The following is a 25,328-nucleotide window of genomic DNA, read 5'->3' as shown; positions in this document are numbered from 1 at the left end:
CTTATAATGATATTCTGAGGGGTGAGGTGAAAACCCACCCTCATTCCCAAAAATTGATTTTTGTTGCTGCTTTGGTTTGGTAAGATCTCTTCACTCAAAAGGGGGAGTAGTTGCCTGTAACCACATTAAGCCCTATTCCTGACCGTCGTGATTGGGGACATTCTGATTACATAAAGTATGTTGGGGCTGGACCTACGTAGGTCGACAGAACTCGGAAAAGGGCTTCAAATTCCTTAAATACTCCTTCCTCTTCCCCGTCCCCAAGGCACTGGCCGGATCCAAGATGGCTTCCCCAAACAGGTAACTAAATGTTTTAGTTTAGAGCGCCCCCACCGGCGGGGGTCAAAAAAAAAAAAAAAAAAGATGCCGAGAGGCCTGAACGCCTGTGAACTGAGCAGTCAAAGACAAGCTGCCGCCAGATTTTATTTTCAATCAGGCATATCTGTGGTTGCCTACGTACCCTTCTCAGCCTTTTAGGACCTCCCACCCTGGAGAGACTTCCTGGATGGCACTCACACTACCTTGCTGGAAGAGGCCGGGCGTCAGCCCTGCCATTGGTGGGTGGCCGCGTAGGTGGGCGGAGCCGAGGGAGAATGGACTACCAGCAAGCTAGATTGAGGCGAGGGCTGGCCATGCTCCGCCGGAAGGCGCCTTGTTCTCCGAAAGGGTGAGTTGAAACGCTGGCTGGAAAGGAAGCACCAGGACTTGTTCAGGTAGGCTTCCCTCTCACGCCTGCTCATCAGTGCTGGTCCAAGAGTCTTTGCAAAACTAAAGGTCTTAGAATTGGTTTCAGTAACTCATCCTCCTCCTCGCTCCCCCGCTTCTTACCCGTCCCCCAGTTGTGAGGGATCAGGTGCTGGGTGATGCTCTGGACTGAACCATTCTCCTTTGTGAAAGGCCGGGGGAGAGGGCGGCTGCTGGGCCGCGGGGCCCGAGTTGGGCCAAGCCGCGAAGGGGGCTGCCCCGCCGCTGTGGGGTTTTTAGGGCTTGTCATTGCATTACTGGGCGTGGTGTAGTTTTGAGGCAGCTCCTTGTTCTCCTTGCCTCTTCAGCGGAGAGAAAACTCCCCGGCTCCGTTTGGTTACTCCATACTTTGGTCTCAGAAGTGGGAGGTTAGGGTTTTTTTTTCTTTTAATAATAAAGGTGGGTAGGAAAGCTTGGGGTGAGGGTGTGTACCTTGTTATACATTATTAGGTGTAATTTCTGTGGGTCTTTGGGAGGGAAGATCAGGCTTTTGGAGAGTGTTTAGAGATGGTGGGAAGAGAGGAGCTCAAGCTTTGCATCTCCATTGACAGGTCTGCAGAGCTTACTGGTCTTCTGTTGCATTATGTAAACTCTTCACTAACAGAAGACCCCTCCCCCTGCCTCGGAGCGAATGCAATTTCTTTATTTACCTGTCTCTAGTGTCGCAGGAAATTTTCCAGCCATTGCAGCAGCTGTGCAAGTGCAGCAGCTCCTGCCCTTAAGGGGCAGTCCTAAAGTGATTAAGGTCTTAAAAGAAGTGTATAGTGGAGGTGTATGGGCATATAGATGTTTAGCGGACCAATCTTTTTTAAGTGACTAAGAATAGTGAGGTAGGAGTCGAAGACATAAGAAGTTGTCCTAATGGAATTGCCCCAAATTCAAGCCAGAGGAGCTGCGTTATCAATGTCTATTGCATCCTACTCTCACACCAGAATCCAGAAATTATTTACTCTTCGTGTTGTTCTGAGCCTCTCAGTTCAGTCAGGGTTCTCTGACTGGGTTATCCTTAGAGTCGGCTGAGGTCCTATCTGGTGTGGGACACTTTAGATGCTAGAAGGTGAGTTTGGGATTTGAATAAGGTCCTCTGTTAGTTAATTAATGTCTTTTGCTTAGGAATTTCATTTGTAGTGCTCATCAAACAGGCTTCAGAACAAATTGTGGTATTTTGGACTTATCCACCCCTTAAAAGAGAGTTATAAAGAAAACATTTTCTATTTAAGAAGACCTGGGTTGCAAGAGACGCATGCCAGTGGGTCTGCAAGGCATGATGAAGGACATTGGCCAAAGAGAGGTTAGGTGTGGGTGAAGAGACAGGCCTGGGGGAAGGTCTAAAACTGAAGTAGCAGAGGAGTAATGGATTGAGATCAGGGATTTGATGGAGCAGTGTATGGATACTTGCACAGTTCACACCTTGCCAGTGTTTGATCTATCCTGTGCATCTGATCTTTTGATTTTGTCAGTTCCCAAATCGATAAAATCTATTTATTTAGACATGGATAGAAAATGATAGAAATAGGAATGCCTGGGTGGCTCGGTCGGTTAAGCGTCTGCCTTCAGCTCAGGTCATGATCCCAGCGTCCTGGGATCGAGCCCTGTATCAGGCTCCTTGTCGGTGGGTAGCCTGCTTCTCTTCTGCCTGCCGCTCCCCCGCTTGTACTCTCTCTCTCTGGACAAATAAATAAACAAATAAATAAAAATTAAAAAAAAAGAAAATGATAGCAATAGATAGAAATCTACTGAACTGGTTGTGAATCACCAGGAAATACAGATGTTGTATTTTCTGGGACAGTCTTCTCTGCAGCACCACCAGGTGATGGGGTGGAAGAATCTTGGCGTTGTGGTCACCACCACTGCAGAGTTTTGGTTATAAGAGGAAAAAAAAATCTGACATTTTATACGAAGGCTCTGATAGATAAGATAGAGTTTCCCATTGGTAAGGTAGGATGGTGAAGGGGAATTAGTCTTTAAAAGAAACCATGGGGCGCCTGGGTGGCTCAGTTGGTTAAGCGTCTGCCTTCAGCTCAGGTCGTGATCCCCGGGGTCCTTGGATCGAGCCCCATGTCCGGCTCCTTGCTCAGCGGGGAGCCTGTTTCTCCCTCTCTTTCTGCCTGCTGTTCCCGCTGCTTGTGTTCTCTCGCTCGCTCGCTCTCTTTCTCTGTCAAATGAATAAATAAAATCTTTAAAAAAAATAAATAAAAATAAAAGAAACCATTGTACCCATCTCCTTTGAAAAGGGTGAGTTTTTTTTTAAAGCTAAACTGCCACTTAAGATTAATTTGTGGGTGCCAAGAACTGTACTTGCTTACTGAAAGAATGAGATTTGACATTGTCATCTGTGGAAGGGCTGTAACATTTTTAGAGCATTGAGATGAATGTTAATGCTTTGAAGATACTGTTTGTCCACTGCCCTGTAAGAGTTGTCTTCTGAGCCTACATTGAGCCTGATATCTGGGGAATAAACAAACAAATATTTTCTGGCCCCTCATCTTTACCGCTAAAAGTCACTCCACTTCTGGAGTTGCATTTGGGCAAGTCCCTGATCTGCAGGTCTTTGCATGACTTACCTACTGTGACCAACCTAGTGTTTACTGTTTTACCATTAGCAGTCGATTCATTGATAAAGTATTGTTTCATATTTTAAAAACTTTTTATGTCTCCTCGTCAATTAATTTTTTATTCTTTTTCTCACAAAGTTGGTGGTCTTCCCTTCAAACTTCTGTTACAGTTTTGTTCACTTTGCTTTTTGTTTTAATTCACTGATACTGTGCCTTTCTTGCTTCTGTCTTGTTGAGGCCTCAAAGAGACCCTAGTTTTCAAGATGTGTTCTTTTGGTATCCTGGTACTCAAGGGACAGTTGTATTTTTATATAACAAAGCTGTTCTATCAACCATTTACTATTGCCTAAAGGTTTATTTAATCGTTTATTACGTTCTAAGTTTTATCCTGGATAACCTTTCCCCACCTTAACCTCTCTTTTGTTTTGTGTGTACAAGTGTGTCAAGTTGTAATTGAGCTCTTTTTTGTGTTTTCTCACTCTTTCATATTGCCTTTAAGATTTTCATTGTATTTGTGTTGCAAAATAAGTCTGCCCCTTTGTAGTTGCCTGGATGTTTTCAATTTAAACTACAAAGTGTGTTAGTCTCCGAGATTTCTCATGAAGCTGTTCTGTAGCTAACATTTCTTTTGCCCTCTTTATTATCATCACTTTCTATCCTTCACTAGGCTCTTGGTTGTTTAATGTCACATGAAGGAAAATGGTCAACTTTAAAATATCTTTTTTTAGACTGATAATTTATGCCTTTTCAGTTTTTTATTTTATTATTTTTTTAAAAGATTTTATTTATTTGTTTGACAGAGAGACACAGCGAGAGGGGGAACACAAGCAGGGGGAGCGGGAGTGGGAGAGGGAGAAGCAGGCTTCCCGCAGAGCAGGGAGCCCAATGCGGGGCTTGATCCCAGGACCCTGGGATCATGACCTGAGCTGAAGGCAGACGCTTAACGACTGAGCCACCCAGGCGCCCCGCCCCCCTTTTCAGTTTTTTTTAGACTAATTTTAAAATATCTTAATTCTTGTCTTCAGATTGCAGTAGGAGCTTTTAAAAATAAAGCAGTTAATTTCTTCCTACCAATGTATGTTACGATATAATAAAAAAAAATACAGCAGACATAAACAGAAAGTAGACTGGCATAGATAATTGCTCTACATTTGTCTTCCGCAGGCTAGATATATTGGAATATATTCCAAGCAGTAGAGTTGACATAAGGCAATCTAGATAATGTTCTAACCCCTTCAAATTCAGACTATCCAAGTATATTCTCATTAATTTGATAAGAGTTTCCAGAACATCAGACTCACTCATAATCAAAAGTATTAAAAAAAAAAACCCAAATTTTAAACTTTACTTATTCTTATGCATAATTATTAGGAAAAGATTGGTTTTGTCATTGAAAGAATGAAACATCCCTGGGGCACCTGGGTGGCTTAGTCGGTTAAGCGTCTGACTCTTGGTTTCTGCTCAGGTCGTGATCATGGGTTGTGCACCGAGTGGGGCTCCGTGCTCAGCAGGGAATTTGAGGATTCTCTCCCTCTACCCCTTCCCTTGCATGCTCTCTCTCTGAAATAAATAAATAAATCTTAAAAAAAAAAAGAATGAAACATCCCTGAATTATACCTTTCCAGAGAAGTTTATTGTGTATAGTTGCATTTCATTTGGTATTTTCAATGTTTATTTCATTTTAAAAAGATAATTAAACGACATACTACTGAAATTACTAGGTAATAAGGGGACTGTGCTTTTTTCTCCCCTGTATGTCAGCAATTTAAATGTAATAGTTATAATTCTTTTGGTAATGTCCCAATATTCTAGTAATTTGTCATTCTGTAATAACACCTTTTTGTTTTGAGAGTCTGTAATTTTCCTAAACCTATGTCAGTATCTTCCTGAGAAAGGTTATATATTAACAGAATTCTTAATATCATCCGGGAGGAAGGACCTTCAGGAGCTATAAAGTCTTACAGGTTTTTCAAATTGTCTCTCATGGTCATTATAGAAACCTTTGGAATATCCTGCTTTCATTTTTTCTTCCATTACCAACTTTGGGAATACACTGTGTCTTTGGGGATTATTCCTTTGGGACATGTTCAGAGGTACATTGTCCCATTGGTGACATGGGAGTTTCATTTTGGTTGGTTCCAGAAGAAACCAGTGATTTTAGTAATTGAGCTGCCTATTTGGAGCCCAATCATAACAAAATTTCTTAATAGAACATAATTTTCATTTTCTATTACAGATACCAGATATACAGCAGTAAAACAGCTACTTAAGTAAACTGAATGGGAAGATTTTTCTGGATTTTTAAACAGGGGCTACCACGTTCCATGAGCATGGACCTTTCACTCAGTGTTTTCTTCTTCATTGCTTCTACTCAGTATTTAGTTATTCTTTTTTTCCTTTGGGGAGCTGAGCACATTAGTCAGCTCTTTGTTTATTTACATATCAATTCACCTATAAAATGTAGTGCTTTTGTCTGTTTTTCAGGTATGCTTCCTGTTGGGGGTGGGGGGGCACCTTCTTCATGAGGCCTTAAATAGGTAATGGTTGCTTCCATTCACGACTGTCCTGAAAGTAATGGAAGTCAAGAGTCGAGGCAGTTGGATCTGGGCATGTGAACTATCAAGGGGCAGCCTAGTCAGTTGGAGACCTGTATGTTCCCACAGTAGGCATTGTGAAGTAAATGGAGTACCATGAGATAGACACTGGCTTCATTCCTACAAACACAAAAAATGATTAATTGAATTACCTGGATGTTGCTCTAGACACCAGGGCTGGTTGAAGTCTTTTCCATGGTTTTAAGGTTAAAGGGCTGTACTGCTTTCTCAGAGTCTTTTTATCATGCCCAGCAGTCCTGCTATTCTAATTGTGAAACTTTTACATCTATTTCAGTATCCCACCATTCTGCTTAGCAGACCAGCACAGCCAAGTCTCTAAGGAGTGATTTGCTTTGAGAGAGACCTTTAATGGTATACTTTGAAATTATTGGATAGGGAATAATAAACTCCTTTTTCATTTGCCTACTATGTGCCAAACATTGTACGTTATCTTTTAATCTTCAGAGTAAACCCTGAAATATATGTGATTTTAGCTTCATTTTACAGAAGAGAAAAAATAAGACTTTGTGAGGTTAGGTAACTTAGCCAGGAGTAGGACTCTGGTCTGTTGGACTTCAAAACTCCATTCATGATCCAGCCTTCCCCCATTGAAAAGTTCAGTGCTGACCCCTGTGGGAGAACTGTCTTTGACCACACAAGACAAGGAGGCATTCGGTAGCTTGTTAAAGCTGTACCTTTCACAGTTGAAGAACCTTGAGAATGTAAAATTTATTTTTGTCTTTGTATCTCTGTTAAAAGGAAAAAAAAAAAAGAATAATAGTTTGTTTCCTTTATTTAACTTATTTTGAAGATAAGATTATGTGAAATACTTTAAGCTATACAGAGGAAATTCACTTGGTCAGTCTTGCAAATAACTATTTTTTAGCCAATGCAAGTCAAACTAGTCCACTAAATTTAAATTTTCATCAGTCCCATCTCCCTGGGGTCATTTTTTGTGCCTGGAGGCAGGGGTGTGATAATAAAAGTGCTTTATAATATTTCTCCTCCCTTCACCACATATACTTTTTTAACATAAATGTTGCAATGAAACAATACCTCATAAATAATTAAGTAAATATTTACATTTTTCTGTTAGACTGAACAAATGTACATATACTTGGCCCAGTTAAAATGGGGCCTGCAAGAATGCTGTGTGTGTGTGTGTGGTGGGGGACCATAAGGAGAATGGGACTTTGTTACCTAAATTTATATATATTGTTACTTATGCTGGATGCCCACAAGTAGCATCATACAAGGCGGATATATTGATCCAGTTAGATATTCCTCAGCTGGAACTCAGAATATTATTTTCACCTTGGTGACCATGTGCCAGTGAAGAAGAACTTTTCCAGCTAAGTCAGCTTAAGGGCAGTGATCCTCAAAGATTAGGCTCCTATTTTCTGTCTTCAGACTTAGGCCAAAACTCTCGAGTTTTACTGGAAAAAAATCTACAGTGAAACTGACTTGAAAATGAATCCACGCCCTATTTTGGGGTCATATGTGTATACTGTCATGTTTGTCTCTTGCCACAGCTTTAAATTGGCCACCACTGAGGCTTTATGGTCCCAAGCCTAAAGGAAATCACTAAAATTTCATTACTTTTAACAGTAATTATCATACATGGAAAATAGTCTTGTGTATACTGCATGTAACCCAGGTTCTAAAAAGTGAAGATGCTTATGATTTTAAAATGCCTCTTCTGAGTGTTTCTGGTAGGAAACATGCCTCTGCCCGTTTACTATCTGCAGTCGGAGAGAAGCCCTTGCTGTTGCTCAGAAACCTCCCCATTACCTCTCCACAGCCCCACTCCCACACACCTTTGGCTGGATGTTGAAAATACACTCCAAGAAAAGTACATTAAATGCCCACCTGATAAGCGAAGGGAATATTGTAATGAACAAATCATACACAGTTCTTGCCTTTGTGGAACTTACATTCTAATGGGGGGGATCAAACAATTAATTATATAACGAGTTATTCAATCTCTACTTTAAAAAGTTGCGGATATTACAGGGGAATTTATAATAGGGGCATATAACCTAAAACATAGTATAGTAAAGTATTTAAGAATGTGACTTCTGAAGCCACACTGCCTAAATTTGAATCTGGAACCACCTTTTTTTTTTTTTTTTTTTTAAGATTTTATTTCTTTTTTGACAGAGACAGCGAGAGAGGGAACACAAGCAGGGGGAGTGGGAGAGGGAGAAGCAGACTTCCCACAGAGCAGGAATCCCGATGCGGGGCTCCATCCCAGTACCCTGGGATCATGACCCGAGTCAAAGGCAGACGTTTAACGACTGAGCCGCCCAGGCGCCCCTGGAACCACTTTTCACTAGCTGTGGGATATTGGGCAAATTACTTAATCTCTTGGTGCCTCAGTTTCCTTATCTGTAAAAAAAAGTTATTTCAGGCTTAATAAAATTAAATATGTTAATGCATTTTCATTGTTTAGAACAGTGCTGGGCATGTAATGTATACTCAGTAAATTTGGCTGTTTTTTATCTGCAACATCAGGGAAAGCTTTTCTTTGAAATGATGATGTTGAAGTGAACTTTGAAGGGTATGTAAGAATTAAATAGAATGGAGGAACCAGTTAGAAGGCACTTGCAATACTTCAGAGAAGTGAGGATAATAAATTGATCCAGAATGGCAGTAGAGACAGAAGTGGATGCATTTGAGAGATATTTAGGAGGTAAAGGTAGGATTTTCAAATAATGGATATGGGTCATGAGGAAGAGGTTTTCTTGTCTCTGCAGCCATGACTGAATGGGAGATGCTGGAGAATGATTACCCTCCTTGTGTATGTGCATGTGTGGTGGTGGGGATGAAGGAGACTAGACAGACTACCAAGGAACCAGTCTCCTTGAGGTAATAAGCCTGTTAAAGGATAGTTAAGCATTGGACTCTTGATTTCACCTCAGGTCATGATCTCAGGGTTGTGAGACCGAGCCCGCGCTCAGTGCTGAGTTTGCTTGAGATTCTCCTTCTCCCTCAGCCCTTCCCCCAACTCACGAAAGTGTGCTTTCTCTCTCTCTCTCAAATATATAAATAAATCTTTTAAAAAAAAAAATAAGCCTGTTAAAGGAAGAGTTGGACAGGTGGGTCAGCTAAGGAGACTGGAGACAGTGCTCGCTTCAGCAGCACATATACTAGAAATAGGAGACTGAAGACACTACCAAGAAAAGCCTTGGGGCAAGTAGATGTACAGGTTGGGGGTTCAGGGTTGACATCTTGCGGAAAGATATAAACATATAGATAATTTGTTGAAGGAAATAGTAATAGTTGAGGCCATGTATGTAAATTAGACATTCTTGAAAAAAAGTGTAGAATGAGAATTAAAGAGGGCCTAGGATCAAACCTCTGTGAACTTCAACAATGAAAGCCTGGTAGAGGAGAAGAGTAGCAAAGCAGAAGTGGCCAGGGAAGTAGAAGGAAAACCAGAAAAGTCATCCTGATGTCCTGGAAGTAATCTGAAAAAAGTGTTTGAGAGCGGGAGTGGTTTTTCTAAAATCTTTGTGACCTTTCTTTTGATCCCTGAGAGCATTTAGGTCTCTTACCACTCAAGGTTGAATACTCTGACTTAGAACATCTATCTATAGCAGGTTTAGGCTGACCAAAGCCAGTTAGTTGAACATAATCTTCAGACTTTAGAATCTAAAATGTAGTTATTCCTGTTTGCCTTAGATTAGATTTAATATAGAGGAAGAGAGCCTGAGTGCACATTCAAGTACCTGCTGAAATTAACAAATTATTTTGGTGATCCTCTCAAAGGCTGACTAGCATCTCCTAGGTAGGTGGAGACACTGGCAAAACCAAAATTTTTCCCCAACGATCTATCCAGCAACATTTGTTGACTATCTCCTAGGACATAGTGTTTATATGCCAAATACTGTGTTAGGTATTTCATCAGTCTTCATTAATGGCCCTGTAATTTGATTCCCCTTTGTACAGAAGAATGAACTAGACTCAGAAAGGTTAATTTACTTGGTGGGACAGAAGTTTGAACCCAGGTCCCTCTGATTTCAAAGCTCATTATATTTTCATGTACAAGTATAACTAAAATATAAAGTAGAAGATACTTATCCTAAAAGAATACTTAACAAAATGGCACGAAAGCTCAAAAGGAACTGATTACTTTGGGCTTGACAATGAAAAGTAGGGATCAGAAGGCTTTCAATTATTACATCCAGTGGACATTTTAAATTGTCAGACATTTTTGCTTTTGTTTGATATAATTGATCACTCTTTCCCCCGACAGTTCTCTACTCTGTTTGCTTCTGTGACATTGCACTGTTTGCTTCTCTAGCTTTTCCTTCTCTCCCTACTTAGGTATAGCTTATTCTGATTCTTTTTTAAGTTTTTATTTAAATTCCAATTAGTTAGCATACAGTGTAATATTAGTTTCAGGTGTACAATATAGTGATTCAACACTTCCATGCAACACCTGGTGCTCATCACTGCAAGTGTACTCCTTAATCTCCACCTATTTTAGCCCCCCCGCTTAAGTAGACTCCATGCCGGACTTGGAGCTTGAACTCACAACCCTGAGATCAAGAGTTGCATGCTCTACTGACTGAGCCAGCCCAGTGCCCACTTATTCAGATTCTCAAATCCTATTTATTTATTTATATATGTGTGTATGTATGTATGTATGTATGTATATAATCTCAACCCCCAACGTGGGGTTCGAATTCACGACCCCAAGATCAAGAGTTGCTTGTTCTGGGGTGCCTGGGTGTCTCACTCAGTTAAGCATCTGACTCTTCATTTCCGCTCAAGTCATGATCTTAGGGTGATGAGTTCAAGCCCTGCATCAGGTTCTGTGCTGCACATGGAGCCTGCTTAAGATTCTTTCTCTCCCCCTCTCTCTGTCCCAGCCCCCCAAAAGAGCCTCATGCTCTTCTGACTGAACCAGCCAGGCGCCCCTGATTCTTAAATCCTGATGTTTTCCTGGGTTCCTCCTTAACTTTCTCACTCTACCTCAAAAATCTCAACACTTGGGTTTCCAGCTAAGTGTTTTGTTTAGCCTGCGGAATGTTCAAAATGTTGGTTTTTTTTTTTAATTAGTTGTATGCATTTAAAACCTAGATTTACATAAAACTCTATTTCTGGCATTTGAAAAATCTGAAGTTCTCGCTCAACCTTGGACGTGCATTTCCATATGGCAACACTTAACTAGAGCTGACTAGCAGCTACTCTCTTTGGAATGGTCATGGATTCTTCAGTCTTTCATAGACCCCAACATTCCCTGTTGTCTCCCCAACAGTATTGGTGCAGTTTTTTGTATACTTGCTCTGTTCTACATACTCCCCGGGTAAGCTCTACTGTTAAAACTACTATTTAGATATTGAGAATTCTAAATTAATCACCAAGCCAACTTTTAGATTTATATATCCAATATCCTATCAAATATCACTACTTAGCCTGCTCTAGGCAACTCAAATTCAACGTGGCCGGACTCAACATGGCTGAAGTCATCTTTCTCTCTAAACTCTAGATTCTATGCATTTTTATCCCTTAAATGTTTGTTACTCAGCTCTGTCCCTTACTTATCATTACCTTTTGACCCACACTGCTGTGATTCAGGCACTAATCGCCTTGTTAGGGTTCTTGGTTACAAACAACAGAAATCATCTTTTGGCTAACTTAAGCAGAAAGGTGATTTATTAGAAAGATATTGTGTGGCTCACAAAATCAATATGAATGCTAGACAATCTGGTTTAGAAAATGATCTGAAACTAAGGGAGGTTAGAGATAGAGAACATGTCCAAGGTCGTACCCCTGAATAGTCTATTTAGGATGCTGTAATAGAACTCTAGTGTCTGCTACTGCTGAGTATTGTTTAATTGGTTGGTTCTGGATCTTTGTATTACCTCTGCAAAGTCAAATTTCTCTGAAGGACTGTCCACTTAAGCTAGTCTAGGTCACGTGTGTACTCTGTCTTTGCTGGGAAGAGGAAGTGGGACCCCTCCCTCCAGCCCCCACTCTGATTTCCCATCTCCTCTAACAGTCTATAGTGAGAGGTAAGATCCAGCCTTCCATTGAGAGTTCTACCTTGAGCTATTACCCCAATATAGGAAAGGGGCTTTTGTTGCTGAGTAGAAAAAAAAAATGAAATTTCTACTATACAGTTCTTTTCTGGACTACCACAGCAGCCTCCTGACTGCTTCTATGTCCTCTGACCCTTCATTTCCCGGATGCATTCTCTATTCAATAGCCAGACTTAGCTAACCCAAACGCAGTTCTGATCTTGTCATTCTGTTTCAGTGGCTCCTCATCGGTGGATGAGAAATGAGCATCAGAAAATGCTTCCTTGAAGGGTCTGGCCTTACCTTATCCTTTCAAGCTCATCTAATTTCTTTTTGTGATTTACACTTGGGCAAGACTGAACTAGAGTTCCTTAGAGTTTCCTCTACAAGTCTCATGCTGTTTGCCATTGCTGTGCTTTGTTTTAACTTTGCTCTTATTATATCTACTGCCTGAATACTCCTTTCTTGTAGCCCACTTTACCTTCCTTAGTTAACTCCTCATTTTTTAAGAAATGACTTTTTTTTTTTTTTAAGATTTTATCTATTTCACAAAGAGAGAGCGAGCACAAGCAGGGGGAGCTGGAGGCAGAGGGAGAGGGACAAGTGGGCTCCCCATGGAGCAGGGAGCCTGATGCGGGGCCTGATCCCAGGATTCTGGGATCATGACTTGAGCCGAAAGCAGTTATTTAACCAACTGAACCACCCAGGCGCCCAAGAAATGACTTTCTTGATAACCTTTTCCTTCTAAGTTAATAAGTCCCTTTCATCTGTATTCCTGTAATAGCCCCCTGCTTATTTCATTGCACTTATCATCTTGTATTATGATTGTTTACATTTGTCACTATTGTTGTAGTCCCTATTTTCCAACCTCTCCCCACTTATATACCCAAATATACTCCTACGTGTTGTGAGTTCTTTGAGGGTAGAGATTATGTCTTATTCACCTTTGGTTCTCTAATATTTCCACATTAGTTAGTGTATTCTATGCTCAATAAATGTAGACACAATGAAGAGGCATTTGATGTAGATCTTAGGAGGTAAGATTTTGATGAGGCAAAGAAATGAAATAAGGATGGAGTATAATTTGAAGACAGTAGCATTAGCTAGGCTACAAGAAAAATATATGACAATAGGAAGTTGGGTTTTTTTGTTTTTTGGCTAGCCTATCAGTGTATATGTAGAAGGATAGTGGGAAATGAGATTGGAAAGGCAAGATGTAGTCTTAAGATTTATATCTTAAGTAACAGGGAACCTTTGAAAGTTTTTAAGGAGGAGACTGATTTGAACTCACTGTGTTTTAGGAAATTAATCTGGTAGCAGAATGGATTTGTAGGGGAAGGGATCAGTTAAGAGGTTTTTTTTTTTTAATGTAAGTAATTGCATAAATAAAGAGGTGGCAGCAGAAATAAGAGAGTCAGATAGATGAATCCTAACTTTCCTCTTAGTTTCATAGTGGAATCACTCATCTCTCTAAGCCTCAGTTTTCTCATCTGTACAAGAGGGTTGACTTGATACGATTACCAAAGTCCTTGCCAGCTCCAAAATCTGTCTGTGACATATTTCGGGAGAGTCCCTGGGACTTGGCAAATGATTGGATGATGGATACAGGAGGTGGTTTCAGAGATGCCTTTGAGGTTTTGAGTCTGAGTGAATGAGAAAACAGTATTGTTGTTTAAAGGAGTGGTATTGGTGTTCCTAATAGTAGTGGTAATGCTAGGATCTTTAAAAATAGAGGTGAGGCCAAGTTGACCTTCCTCAGTTATGTCCTAGAGTACAGAAAACAGGATATCAGTGTTGAGACTGGTTTCATTTCAGGGGAAACTAGTAGTCAGGAGGTAAGCAGCTGATTTTAGCGGTTGTGTACTTTGAGGGATTTAAGTTTGGGTACCATCATTCTGGGGTTGACTAGTGTCATTGGGAATTAGAGTGGTCTCAAGTGGCATTGCAAAGTGGATATTGGCCAATATGTCAAACAGGCTGTTTCAAGAGAAGTGATGTGAGGCTCAGAGATCAGGTTTAGGGGTGAGGAGTGGATGTGTGTTTTGGAGGGGTGGGGTCTGGGAATTGCTAGAGGGCACCTGGGATTACTTTCTAGAAAGTGATACTGCTGCCCAAAGGTTGGAGTATCAAGAATACAAACCAGCATTATGGTTGTGGCAGAAAGAGTGTTTATCTTTTAAGAGTAAAAGGACCCATATAACAGCAACTGGGCTGACTCACTCCCATGATGGAGGGAAGATTTGTCCCCTTTTAATGGGGAGTGGAATCTGGTATAGTCACTACAGGAGAAGGGATAGACAGGGTTGCTAGAAGGAAGGGGATTCATTGGGAGGCGGAGTTGGCATAGTGTGGAACCTTCCCTCCCGGGTTTACGCTCTTTAGTGTGCAGAATACAGTGTAGGTGGTAAGGAATTTAATCCCCAGGACTAGTTTCCCGCAGCAGGAGACAGTGCTTCTGGCCAGGCCCCTTTTTTTCAAGCAAGCTGCAGGCTTCGCCTCGGCCCTAGAAACCGGATAGGCCTCTCCGTGCGCTCTCAACCTAACCCGTGGTGGCGGGGGAGGGGAAAGCTCTTCCTTAGTCCCACCCTTTGCGCTGGTTTGCGTCCTTGCGCCTCTTGTGAGTGGCAGTAGAGCTTAGCCAATGAAGACGCGGGGCGGGCGGGAGCATCAAGTTAGGTTGCGCAGGAGGAGGGGGGAACTGGTGCTGGAGAGACAGCGAGAGGGGCGAACCGGCCCCCCACGGCCGCTGCAGGTAAAGGCACCTCTCTTAGCCCGCTGGGGTGAGGCACAGCTCCTTTTCTCCTTCAGGTTATTGTCGGACCTTCCAGCCTGTAGCTTCCGCCCTAACATTGCTCCCACCCGGGCATCCACACACCCCCCCCCCCCCCCGCCCCGCATCTTCCCGTCTTGGCCATCCCCACCCAGGAGGGCACCCCGCTAGCTCCCTCCGTCAAGTGCATGTACCTCATTTCTATTTTGGGGACGCCAGTTGTCTGAAATATCCCCCCTCTGCTGTATGGGCCTTACTGGCAACAACCCCGGCAGTATGAGCAGGTAATGTACCCGGGTCCCCGCCACCCCCACCCCCAGTAGCGTTTCCCTCTCAGTCAACCCCTCACTTCCTTACCTTTCCCCTTCTCTTCTTTCATATGAGTACATGATTTCTGTAGTTTCCCCTTTGGACCCTTAATATACGTACATGGTTTTAGCTTTCATAGTTGCCTTTTTACTTTCTCTGTTTATTAAGAAAGGCTCACTTTACCAGCCATGTTTGCCCCCAAATGTCCATACCCCTGATTGAGGTGTGAGTGCTTTTTCTTTAAGCAATTGGGAAAACAAAAACAGAGTAGCCACATATTTGGCAGTGAGAATGGTGAAGATAGAGAAAATGGCCTAGGATCTTGATCTTCTTGAGGAAATGTCTTGAGTGGCTCCAAGTTAATAGCTCCATTTCTTATGCTCTATGTCCTTCCATCCTGATCCCTTGCTGACCCTAAATTGTTATTACATTCACCTTGGATGTTTATTTACCATTTCTTTATTAGATTTGAGACTCTCTGGGTCTTACTATGTCTCCATGGTAGTTTTTAAATTCTTCTTTTTTAAAAACTATGTTGGTGATTTTCATTTTAGGCCTTCTGATGATTTTATTTTCAAGGGATTTCTCATTTCGATTAAGCTGCTTCTAACCATCTTGTGTTTCAATAACATGTGTTTATGTCTGTCTTCAGCTGAGCCTCTTGAAAGGATACAGTTTCCAGTAACAAGATTTATACTTTGAAGTAAAATAGTTTGTTCTTTTCTGAATCTTTGAGTAGTTAGAGGTTAAGTGGGCATGGGTGGTACTTTCTGGAAGTGCATATTAGAAAAAAAGGTCAGTATATGTCAATATGGCATTAGTTCATTATCTTCTAAGAGGATGAGCAGTCCAGAGAAGTCTGGAAAATGGATGTCTGTAGTTCAGTTCAGTTTATATAATTTCATCTATTGGACAGCTGGACTAATCTCTGTTGCAGTGTTTCTTGTCCATCATAAACAATACACTATGATAAACTTCCATTTGAGAGACCATAAGAAATCTTACCCTACCATAGAGATGTTGATAACCCTTCCCATCCAGGCATGCTTCTCCACCCCCTTCCCCTAGTTGTCTTTTACAGATCCTCACTGGCCAAGAAGATTTTTAGTTTTGTTGAATATAAATACCCTAAACCTTGAGATACGTCTTTCTTTTCCATTTGATAAATATAAAATTATGACATTGAGTATGCACTTTCAAACTACACATATCTTTCATCCCCCGATCAAGAATCACTGCTTTGTTGAAAGGTATGGGGAGATTGCAATGGAAAATACAAAGTAGAATGAAAACAAAGTCCTTTATGATCAGATGGACATGTTATTGAAATAGGCAAGGGAAAGGAGACTGGTAAAATAGGAGAGCTGGGATTTTATAGATTCCTTTAAAAAAAAAGGAAGTATATCAAAGGTGGTAAATCTGCAGAAGAACATCAGTTTATACTTACTTCATGGAGGAGTAGTTCCCCCTTTGAAAGAAGGTGAGATGAAAGGCTGTTATATAAATTATTTAGCATTAACTGGCTTGTTATATGGAGATTATAGATAGGTGACTTCGTATTCTAACTTAACTGGCTGGTATGTTTCATTTCTCCCCAACTCCCCCCAAGGTTTCTGTCATTAGTTTAAAATTATGGGAAGTGAGTAAGTGCGATCATCAAACTCTGTCTTTCCTTTTGAGCCTATACATGTATTTCTCTTTGAGGCAGTGGTAGGCCATGACTGGCTTTTCATTCTCAATGTGAAAGAAGTCTAGGATGACTTCTTTAGGCAATGGTTTTACTTAGGGATATCTGAGTGCTTCATATATTTGAAAGCTTAACATCTGTTTATTTATTTTTTAAGATTTTATTAGAGAGCACGAGCCGGGGGTGGGGTATGAGGGGAGGGTAGAGGGAGAGAAAGCAGCAGACTCCCCACTGAGCAGGGAGCTGGACGTGGGCTTGACCCCAGGACCCCAAGATCATGACCTGAGCTGAAGGCAGACACTTAACCGACTGAGCTACCCCGGCGCCCCTTAACATCTATTTATTGTTACTACCCGTATTTGAACCATAGAAAGATAATTCATGGGATAGATGAGCTTGGTAGAGTAGGCCAGATGTGGATATGGCCAGGATGACCCAGAAAGTAGGAATGGAAGGAGGGTTGAAGAAAGTTAGAGGTATGATGGGAGGTTTCATCTTTGAGAGTCAAGGACAACTTAAACATGGGAGTTAGAAAAGAATCAGGTGACTAGGATTAAAAAATATGTACAAAATGAATTAGATCAGTAGAGGTGAGTTGATGCAAGGGGACTGAGAAGTGGTGAAACTTGGTGGTGTGGCATTAAGCCACTGGTGATGTTTTTAAATTATCAGGCCCAGACTGAACCAGGGAAGTAGAAATTTGGCCCCAAAATTGGGAAGGGACATATATGATACGTACATTGATTGACTTTTAAAAACTTAACTCTTGAGTTGCATGAGGGTAAGGAAATATTTCAGAAACTGTTAGCCTTGTTTCTCCCATGAAAAAAATGAGATTTCTCTCTGAGATCAGGCTGCTTTGGAGGAAAGGAATAGTGGAAAGGACAAAATCCCCCATGGAAGAAGAGGCAGGTTATAAACTATTATCAGCATAAACTTCTAATTAGTGAAACTTTTATTGTAGTTTTTTTTTTTAAAGATTTTATTTATTTATTTATTTGACAGAGAGAGAGAGACACACACACACAGTGAGAGAGGAAACACAAGCAGGGGGAGTGAGGGAGGGAGAAACAGGCTTCCTAGCAGGGAGCCCAATGTGGGGCTTGATCCCAGGACCCTGGGATCATGACCTGAGCTGAAGGCAGATGCTTAAGGACTGAGCCACCCAGGTGCCCCTGTGGTTTTTGTATGACACCTAATTAGATCTATATAATGTAACTTCTGTGGCAATGAATAGGAGATGAAAGATAATAGGTAGCCAAGTAGGGCATAGCTAGAAAAAAGCTGATGGTAATGTTGAGGAAATTCATAAAATTTTTGAGTAGATTTTTGTTAAATCAAGAAATACGTATAACTTTTCTCATTGTCATTTGGAGCACCTTTGGGGCAGGTATTAGGAGAGGCTGGAATGAGCTGGTGGAATAGGTTAGCCAAAAGTGGGAAGCGATATGGATCCTGCAGAGATATGAAGCGTATACAATTACTGAAGCAAGGAAGATCTTGTTTAACATTGGTGGAGATGCCATGTGTGCTTTGTAATTTTGTTGTGCCAACTACTGATCAGTCTCTTCTTTTTATATCTGAGTTTCTGGGCTATTTACCCACATTTTATTGTTTCATAAGGATAACGAATAAGTTGAGGAAGGGACGAAGTAGTTTGTGGGTTGTATGGAAAAGTTTTCAGTAAAGTCTGTACTCTGTCACTGACAAATTTCTTCTCTGGTGTCTTCTAAAAGTTAAGAGAAAAGGTCTTATCAAGCAAGGCTTTTGTGAATTGTCAAGTATGGACATCATATACAAAGAAATTTAATATTTTCATATAGTTCAGTTATATTGTGGTGTACTCAATTCCTTGTTTTAGTTTTTCCTTTTTCCAACATTTTCATGAACTTAAATCCTTAGATGTGGATTCAGTGAACATGCTTTTAGTTCTTTGTAGGACAGTTTTTCTTTTTCTTTTTTTTTTACATTTTTAAATTTATTTATATGACAGAGAGAGACACAGCGAGAGAGGGAACACAAGCAGGGGGAGTGGGTGAGGGAGAAACAGGCTTCCCTCTGATCAGGGAGCCCGATACCGGGCTTGATTCCAGGACCCTGGGACCGTGACCTGAGCTGAAGGCAGACGCTTAGTGACTGAGCCACCCAGGCACACCTGTAGGACAGTTTTTCAAGACGGGAAGCTACTGTCTCATCTTAAAATCAGGGAATACCATTCAGTTTTTATAAGGATTGAATGGTTCATTCCATGTACTGCAAGCAAATATATTAATTCATTAAGTATTTTTTTGAATAGCTACTGTGTATGTGATATTCTCCTGTTTCTTCAGGGATCCATAACTAAGACATGGTTCTTACCATCCAGGAACTTTTTGTCTCTTGGGGAAAGAGCTACTGGGCCACCATGCAGGGTTGTGCAGAGTGTGCATTGCACATATTCATTATCATCATCGATAATATGTTTAGTGTGACAATTTTCCAGCAGATGGCAGACAAGCATCTTAAGGAGCAGGCAGCTTTTAATTGCACAAAGGAACCATTTGGGCCTTCAGAGAATATGGACAAGAGACTGGTCATTTTAGTAAAATATTAAGTGTAAGTGCTTTAAATAGGTGCAGACAACACTGTGAATATTTAAGGAAGGTGAAAGAACCAAGTCATCACAAATTGCTTTGCTGTGAAAAGGGCAGAGGTTCTGGGCTCACCTTTTGGAATAGAAGGAAGACCTTTGAAAGTGTAGGAAAGATTTCAGCTGGGAGAGATGCTTGGGAGTGGAGGAGGATGTGTTCTAGGCAAAAGCTACAGCATAACAGGCAAAGATGCAGATAGGAATCACACGGGGGAACTGTGTAGTCTAGTTGGCCTGGAATGTAGGGTATGTATAGGAAATGATGAGAGAGAAAGTTGGGACTATAAGTGGAACTAAAGGGGCACCTGGGTGGCTCAGTCGTTAAGCGTCTGCCTTCGGCTTGGGTCATGATCCCAGGGTCCTGGGATTGAGCCCCACATCAGGCTCCCTGCTCGGCGGGAGGCCTGCTTCTCCCTCACCCACTCCCTCTACTTGTGTTCCCTCTCTCGCTGTGTCTCTCTCCGTCAAATAAATAAATAAAAAATCTTAAAAAAAAAGTGGAACTAAAATGTAAATTCTTTGAACTTCTTGCAGAGGAAGTTTTTGATCACAAATATGAGAAATGGGGAGGGGACTTAACAGAAGTATATATAGATTGATATGTTAGAATAAAGTTTGGGAAACTTCCTGGGTAAAATTACACTAAAAGTGTAGCAAGATTGTACTGAGAGCTTGGTTAAAAGTGGTTATTTTTGCCAGTGGTAAGCGAAAGCATTTAAAATACAAGGGAAATTTATGAAAGGCAATATATTCAGAAACCTTTACAGTCATTGAAATGCTACTGGTATATTGTTAAGTTCTGTCAACATTACCTGAAAGAGAAGGTGAGTGAATGTTAAACTCCCTGATCTCTACCTAAGAATGATAATTGTAAAAAGAAATGGACGGAGACAGCCGAGAGATCTTGACAGACAGAAACTTCAAAGTGTGTAGGTGTAAGAGCCCAAAAGGGGTTTGGTTTATTTCTTTTATAGTTTTAGTTTGAAGCAAAAATGTGGGTGTTCTTTCTGCTGTGTCTCTGTCCTCAGATTACCTCGCATTTCCGTCTTCTCTTATTATTTTGATGCCAGTTGATATTAAGGTGGTACCTAAGAAGGAGAAGTTTTCCTTGAGGTCACCAACTTTGCTTATTTTTCATTTGTCTTCTCACAACAGGAGTTTCACCATCTTCCTCTGAAGACCTAGCCATCTTGCTCCATGAAGGTCAGGACAATCTGACATGCACTTGTTTCTTGCCTCTTTACCTGAAGAGTAGTCCTCTTCCATTGTGTACATTTTTTTCTTAATAGGGGAGGGGAGGGGAGAGCCAGTACCCCCCCTCCCCTTCCCTCCCTAGACCTTGGGGAAGTACCCTCCATTGCTTTCCCAAGATGGCAGACCCCATCATGGATCTGTTTGATGACCCAAATTTATTTGGCCTGGACTCTCTGACTGATGACAGCTTCAACCAGGTCACACAAGACCCCATTGAGGAAGCCCTTGGACTGCCAAGCTCTCTGGACTCCTTGGATCAGATGAACCAGGATGGTGGAGGTGGTGATGTGGAGAATTCATCAGCAAGTGACCTGGTCCCCCCACCAGACGAGACAGCCCCCACAGAACTTCCCAAAGAATCAACAGCTCCAGCTCCAGAATCTTTAACTTTGCATGATTATACCACTCAGCCCGTCAGCCAGGAGCAGCCAGCCCAACCTGTCTTACAGACACCGACGCCAACATCAGGACTTTTGCAGGTCTCCAAGAGCCAGGAGATCCTGAGCCAAGGGAATCCTTTCATGGGTGTCTCTGCCACAGCTGTCTCCTCCAGTAGTGCTGGAGGGCAACCACCTCAGTCAGCCCCTAAGATTGTTATCCTTAAGGCCCCACCAAGCTCCTCAGTCACTGGTGCCCATGTGGCACAAATTCAGGCCCAAGGTATCACCAGCACAGCTCAGCCCCTGGTGGCTGGCACAGCCAATGGTGGAAAAGTTACTTTTACCAAAGTGCTAACCGGCACTCCCCTTCGACCAGGTGTTTCCATTGTCTCTGGTAATACAGTGTTGGCCGCCAAGGTCCCTGGGAACCAGGCTACTGTTCAGCGCATTGTCCAGCCCAGCCGACCAGTAAAGCAGCTGGTCCTACAGCCAGTTAAGGGTTCAGCTCCTGCTGGAAACCCTGGGGCCACAGGGCCCCCACTGAAGCCTGCAGTTACACTGACCTCTACACCTACCCAGGTGACTTGAGTGAAAGGGGGAGGTGAATTTTGGTTTAGTAGAGGGCCCAGCAACTGTGTGAGAAGAGAGCACATGAGACCTATCTCTAGGAAATCCTGTTTAAATTCTACCTTTGCTATTTTAAAAAATCAGTTAGCATTGACAGCCATGTACTTACTACTTATTAGGTGCAAGCAGTTAATGTTGACATATTTTTTGAGCTCTTATTACATGTTTACTCTGTGCCTAGCTGGTGCTGAACAAGACAGACACAGTCCCTGTCCTTAAAGAGCTCACGGTCTGCCAGGAAGGCCGACAGTAAACAAGAATTCACAGTACTGTATAATACAAAGTTTTATGAGAAATACTGGATGCTATGGGAACAAAGAGTCATTATTTATTTATATTTGCAAGACTTACAGAAGCTATGCGTATGTTTTCCCTGTTCTTATTACTGAGATTGTCTTCCTCCTTTATCCAGTGAAAAGGCTAGTTTCTATTGTAAGAGCGTAGAGGTGCTAGCCTCTGAATAAAGAGCCAAAGGCATTTGTGAGGAAGAGGGTGGCATTAAAATAAGTAGGACCAGTGGAAAAAAGCTGTGAGGAGGTGGATTATAAAGACTTTCATTCTAATAGACTGCCAGAAAATGGAATGACTACCTTAGAAGATAGCCTTCCATCAGGAGTTTGTCAAAAATAGGCCTGATAACCACTGGGCAGAGGTGTTACAGAGAAGACTCAATCAGGACAGATAGGAGGATGAACAAAATAAATTGTGTTATGTCTTCTAACTCTCAGTTTTGATGGTTCTAGGATGAGGAAAACTGGTGTAAATATTTAAGAGTATACCATTCTTTAATGTTGCACTTCTCTTGCAATTTCCTTTCTTCACTCTAGGGTGAATCGAAACGCATCACCCTGGTCCTCCAGCAGCCACAGTCTGGAGGTCCCCAAGGACACCGGCATGTCGTTCTAGGGAGTCTACCAGGCAAGATAGTGTTACAGGGCAACCAGCTGGCAGCCCTGACCCAAGCCAAGAATGCTCAGGGGCAGCCCGCCAAAGTAGTAACAATCCAGCTGCAGGTGCAACAGCCACAGCAGAAAATCCAGATTGTACCACAGCCACCAGCGTCGCAGCCGCCGCCGCCGCCACCCTCAACCCAGCCTGTGACTCTGTCCTCTGTGCAGCAGGCTCAGATAATGGGGCCAGGACAAAGCCCAGGACAAAGACTTTCAGTACCACTCAAGGTGGTGCTGCAGCCACAGGTGAGACTTCCACAGGTAGCCCCCTGCTGTCCCCCTGAGCAACCACTAATTGTTGAGTGTGGGGTCACTGGAGTCATGCCTCTGAACTGAAATGCAGGCTTTTCTTTTGCCTGTGGGAACTTTGTTTTAATTATATGAAAAGATTTGAGGGTCATTGTTAGGTTTGGGATAAGAGGTGATTTATCTAACATTTGTCTTTGCGCTGTTTCACTTATAGTCTTTTTCCTAATATTGTTGTGGGGGGGTAAAAGTGATTGGCATTATTCTTTCATTTGAAAGATAAGGAAGTTGTCCTAAAGAGGTCAAGTGATTATTTACTACCCCCCCCCCCCCATAAAGATAGGCCAAGAGTAGAATTTGAATTTATTTACTTTCGGCTTAGAGATCAGCATTGGCCATAGAATAATGGAGAGGTTTATTGACATTAGGAGCATGGCTAAAGGATATTGAAGTTTGATTTGGCACAGTTCTTGCCTTTTCTCATCCCCTTTCAACTTAAAAAAAAAACACTTTTTTCCCCCCTTCTGTGTCCAAGTTCAATAAGACTTGATCTGAGTCTGATTCTTGAGGAATTAGAGATGGAACATTTCTAGCCTGTCTTCTTTAGAGCTAGGTTTTATTTAGGCCATTTAGCTACCAGCATGTTGAAATTTTAGTGTCTTTATTTCTGTAGGCTGGCTCTTCCCAAGGGGCTTCTTCTGGGCTCTCCGTAGTTAAAGTTCTAAGTGCCAGTGAAGTGGCAGCTCTGTCTTCACCAGCAAGCTCTGCTCCTCATACTGGGGGCAAGATAGGAATGGAGGAAAACCGCAGGCTGGAGCACCAGAAGAAGCAAGAGAAAGCCAATCGGATTGTAGCAGAAGCTATTGCTAGGGCCCGTGCCCGGGGTGAGCAGAACATACCTCGAGTCCTAAATGAGGATGAGTTGCCCAGTGTTCGGCCTGAGGAAGAAGGTGAGAAGAAACGCAGGAAGAAGAGCAGTGGGGAGAGACTCAAGGAAGAAAAGCCAAAGAAGAGCAAAACATCTGGTACCTCCAAAACTAAGGGCAAGAGTAAGCTGAAGTGAGTACAACCCTTTGCTAATTTGTTGGGACATTTGAGGACAGTGCACTTGTTTTTAAATTAATGTTGAGGGGTGCCTGGCTGGCTCAGTCGGTAGAGCATGTGACTCTTGATCTCAGGGTTGTAAGTTTGAGCCCCACATTGGGTGTAGAGATTACTTAGGAAAATAAAATCTTAAAAAAAGAAATTAATACTGAGAGGAACTACTTGTATTTTTTTTTTTTTTTTTAAGATTTGTTTATTTATTTGAGAGAGCAGGGGGAGAGGCAGAGCGAGAGAGAGTCTCACGCAGACTCTGTGCTCGGTGCAGAGCCTGATCATCAGGCTTGATCTCATGACCCTGAGCTGAAACCAAGAGTCAGATGCTTAACCGGCTGTGCCACCCAGGCGCCCCTAGGATGTACTTGTATTTAGCAGCTGCATAGTTCAAGGTGATATATCTACCACAGAAGATAGGCCTTTCTTTTGTCTGTCCCAATGCTTATATGATTTGTTAAACAGAAATGTGCAAATTAGCATATTTTGGAAGAGAAACAAGGCACAGAAAAGATAGCTAATTATTGAGTTGGGGGTTATGTTTAAAAGCTGACTTTATACGTCTTCCTGATTTTTTATCACTAAAGTGTGAAAGAGATATCTCACTATCCCCTTACCACCTGCATCAGTAAAAAAGCTGTTGGAGGTGTAGCTGCCCTGTTCTTAAATCTTATCTGTGAACTAGAGAGATTTAGCAACCTTTGTCAGCCTTAAGCAGGGTTGGCAGAACCAGGGCTTATCACAGTTGTCTTCTCTTTCCTTTCCATGTCTTTGTGGCTTCACTCCTTTCTCCCTAGCTTCGACCCCCTAGGATTCTCCAGGCTTTGTGGTGGAATTATAATAATGGTTTATATTTGGAGAGGATTTTTCAGCTTTAAAAAAATTTATATTGCCTATCTTAGTTAATCCTCAACAATTCTCAGGCCGGGTATTATCTTTGGTGTTTATATTACAAATAAGGAAACTAATGCCCAGCTAGTGACAGAACTGGAACTAAAGTGAGGCCTTGTAATTCTTGGGCCAGTATTCTGCTTTCTTATGACACCTTCCTTCAGGTATTTGTGAGTAGAGTAGTAGAAAGGATTTGTCAAATCTGGTGTAAAGGTCAGACATTGGTTTCAAAACCCAAGTATCTTCTATTTTTCAAACACATTATTCCATAGCTGTGTGTCCTACTGACTGAAGAGCTAGACACTTCTATTAGAAAGTTTCATAGATGATGGTTTAGATTAATTATATTTTTCTTCTCCTAAATGAAGACCCTCACTGAAAATGAATTTGGTTTTTCCTTTTTAGCACCATTACCCCTGTGGTGGGTAAAAAGAGAAAGCGTAATACCTCATCTGATAATTCAGATGTAGAAGTCATGCCTGCCCAATCACCCCGAGAAGATGAAGAAAGCAGCATTCAGGTAAAAGGATCCCGAAAGAACTTAGAAAAATCAAGTTTAATTCTGACA

At 41.8% G+C, this 25,328-nt stretch overlaps 1 protein-coding gene across 8 annotated transcripts in view; it reads left to right on the top strand.

The window, feature by feature from the left end:
• The first annotated feature begins 604 nt into the window (after positions 1-604).
• The window catches only part of CHD8 (chromodomain helicase DNA binding protein 8), a 60,877-nt gene continuing 36,153 nt past the window's right edge, over positions 605-25,328 (top strand). For 3 of the 8 annotated variants that reach the window (XM_025870370.2, XM_025870373.2, XM_025870368.2), the window contains exons 1-5: positions 605-713; positions 20,473-21,530; positions 22,406-22,774; positions 23,448-23,833; positions 25,166-25,280. In XM_025870370.2, the coding sequence (XP_025726155.1) occupies positions 20,688-21,530; positions 22,406-22,774; positions 23,448-23,833; positions 25,166-25,280 (1,713 nt within the window). In that variant the 5' untranslated portion in view covers positions 605-713; positions 20,473-20,687. Of the gene's footprint in view, positions 714-14,591; positions 14,675-20,472; positions 21,531-22,405; positions 22,775-23,447; positions 23,834-25,165; positions 25,281-25,328 lie in introns of those variants that run through there. The other 5 variants (XM_025870372.2, XM_025870371.2, XM_025870376.2 and 2 more) reach the window with 5 other exon arrangements.

The sequence above is a fragment of the Callorhinus ursinus genome, unplaced genomic scaffold (assembly GCF_003265705.2).
Source record: "Callorhinus ursinus isolate GAN/ISIS: 27379988/994484 unplaced genomic scaffold, GSC_fseal_2.0 scaffold8, whole genome shotgun sequence".
NCBI classification, from domain to species: domain Eukaryota; kingdom Metazoa; phylum Chordata; class Mammalia; order Carnivora; family Otariidae; genus Callorhinus; species Callorhinus ursinus.
The sequence above is the reverse complement of the archived record's forward strand: the minus strand, read 5'-3'. Positions and strand labels throughout refer to the sequence as shown.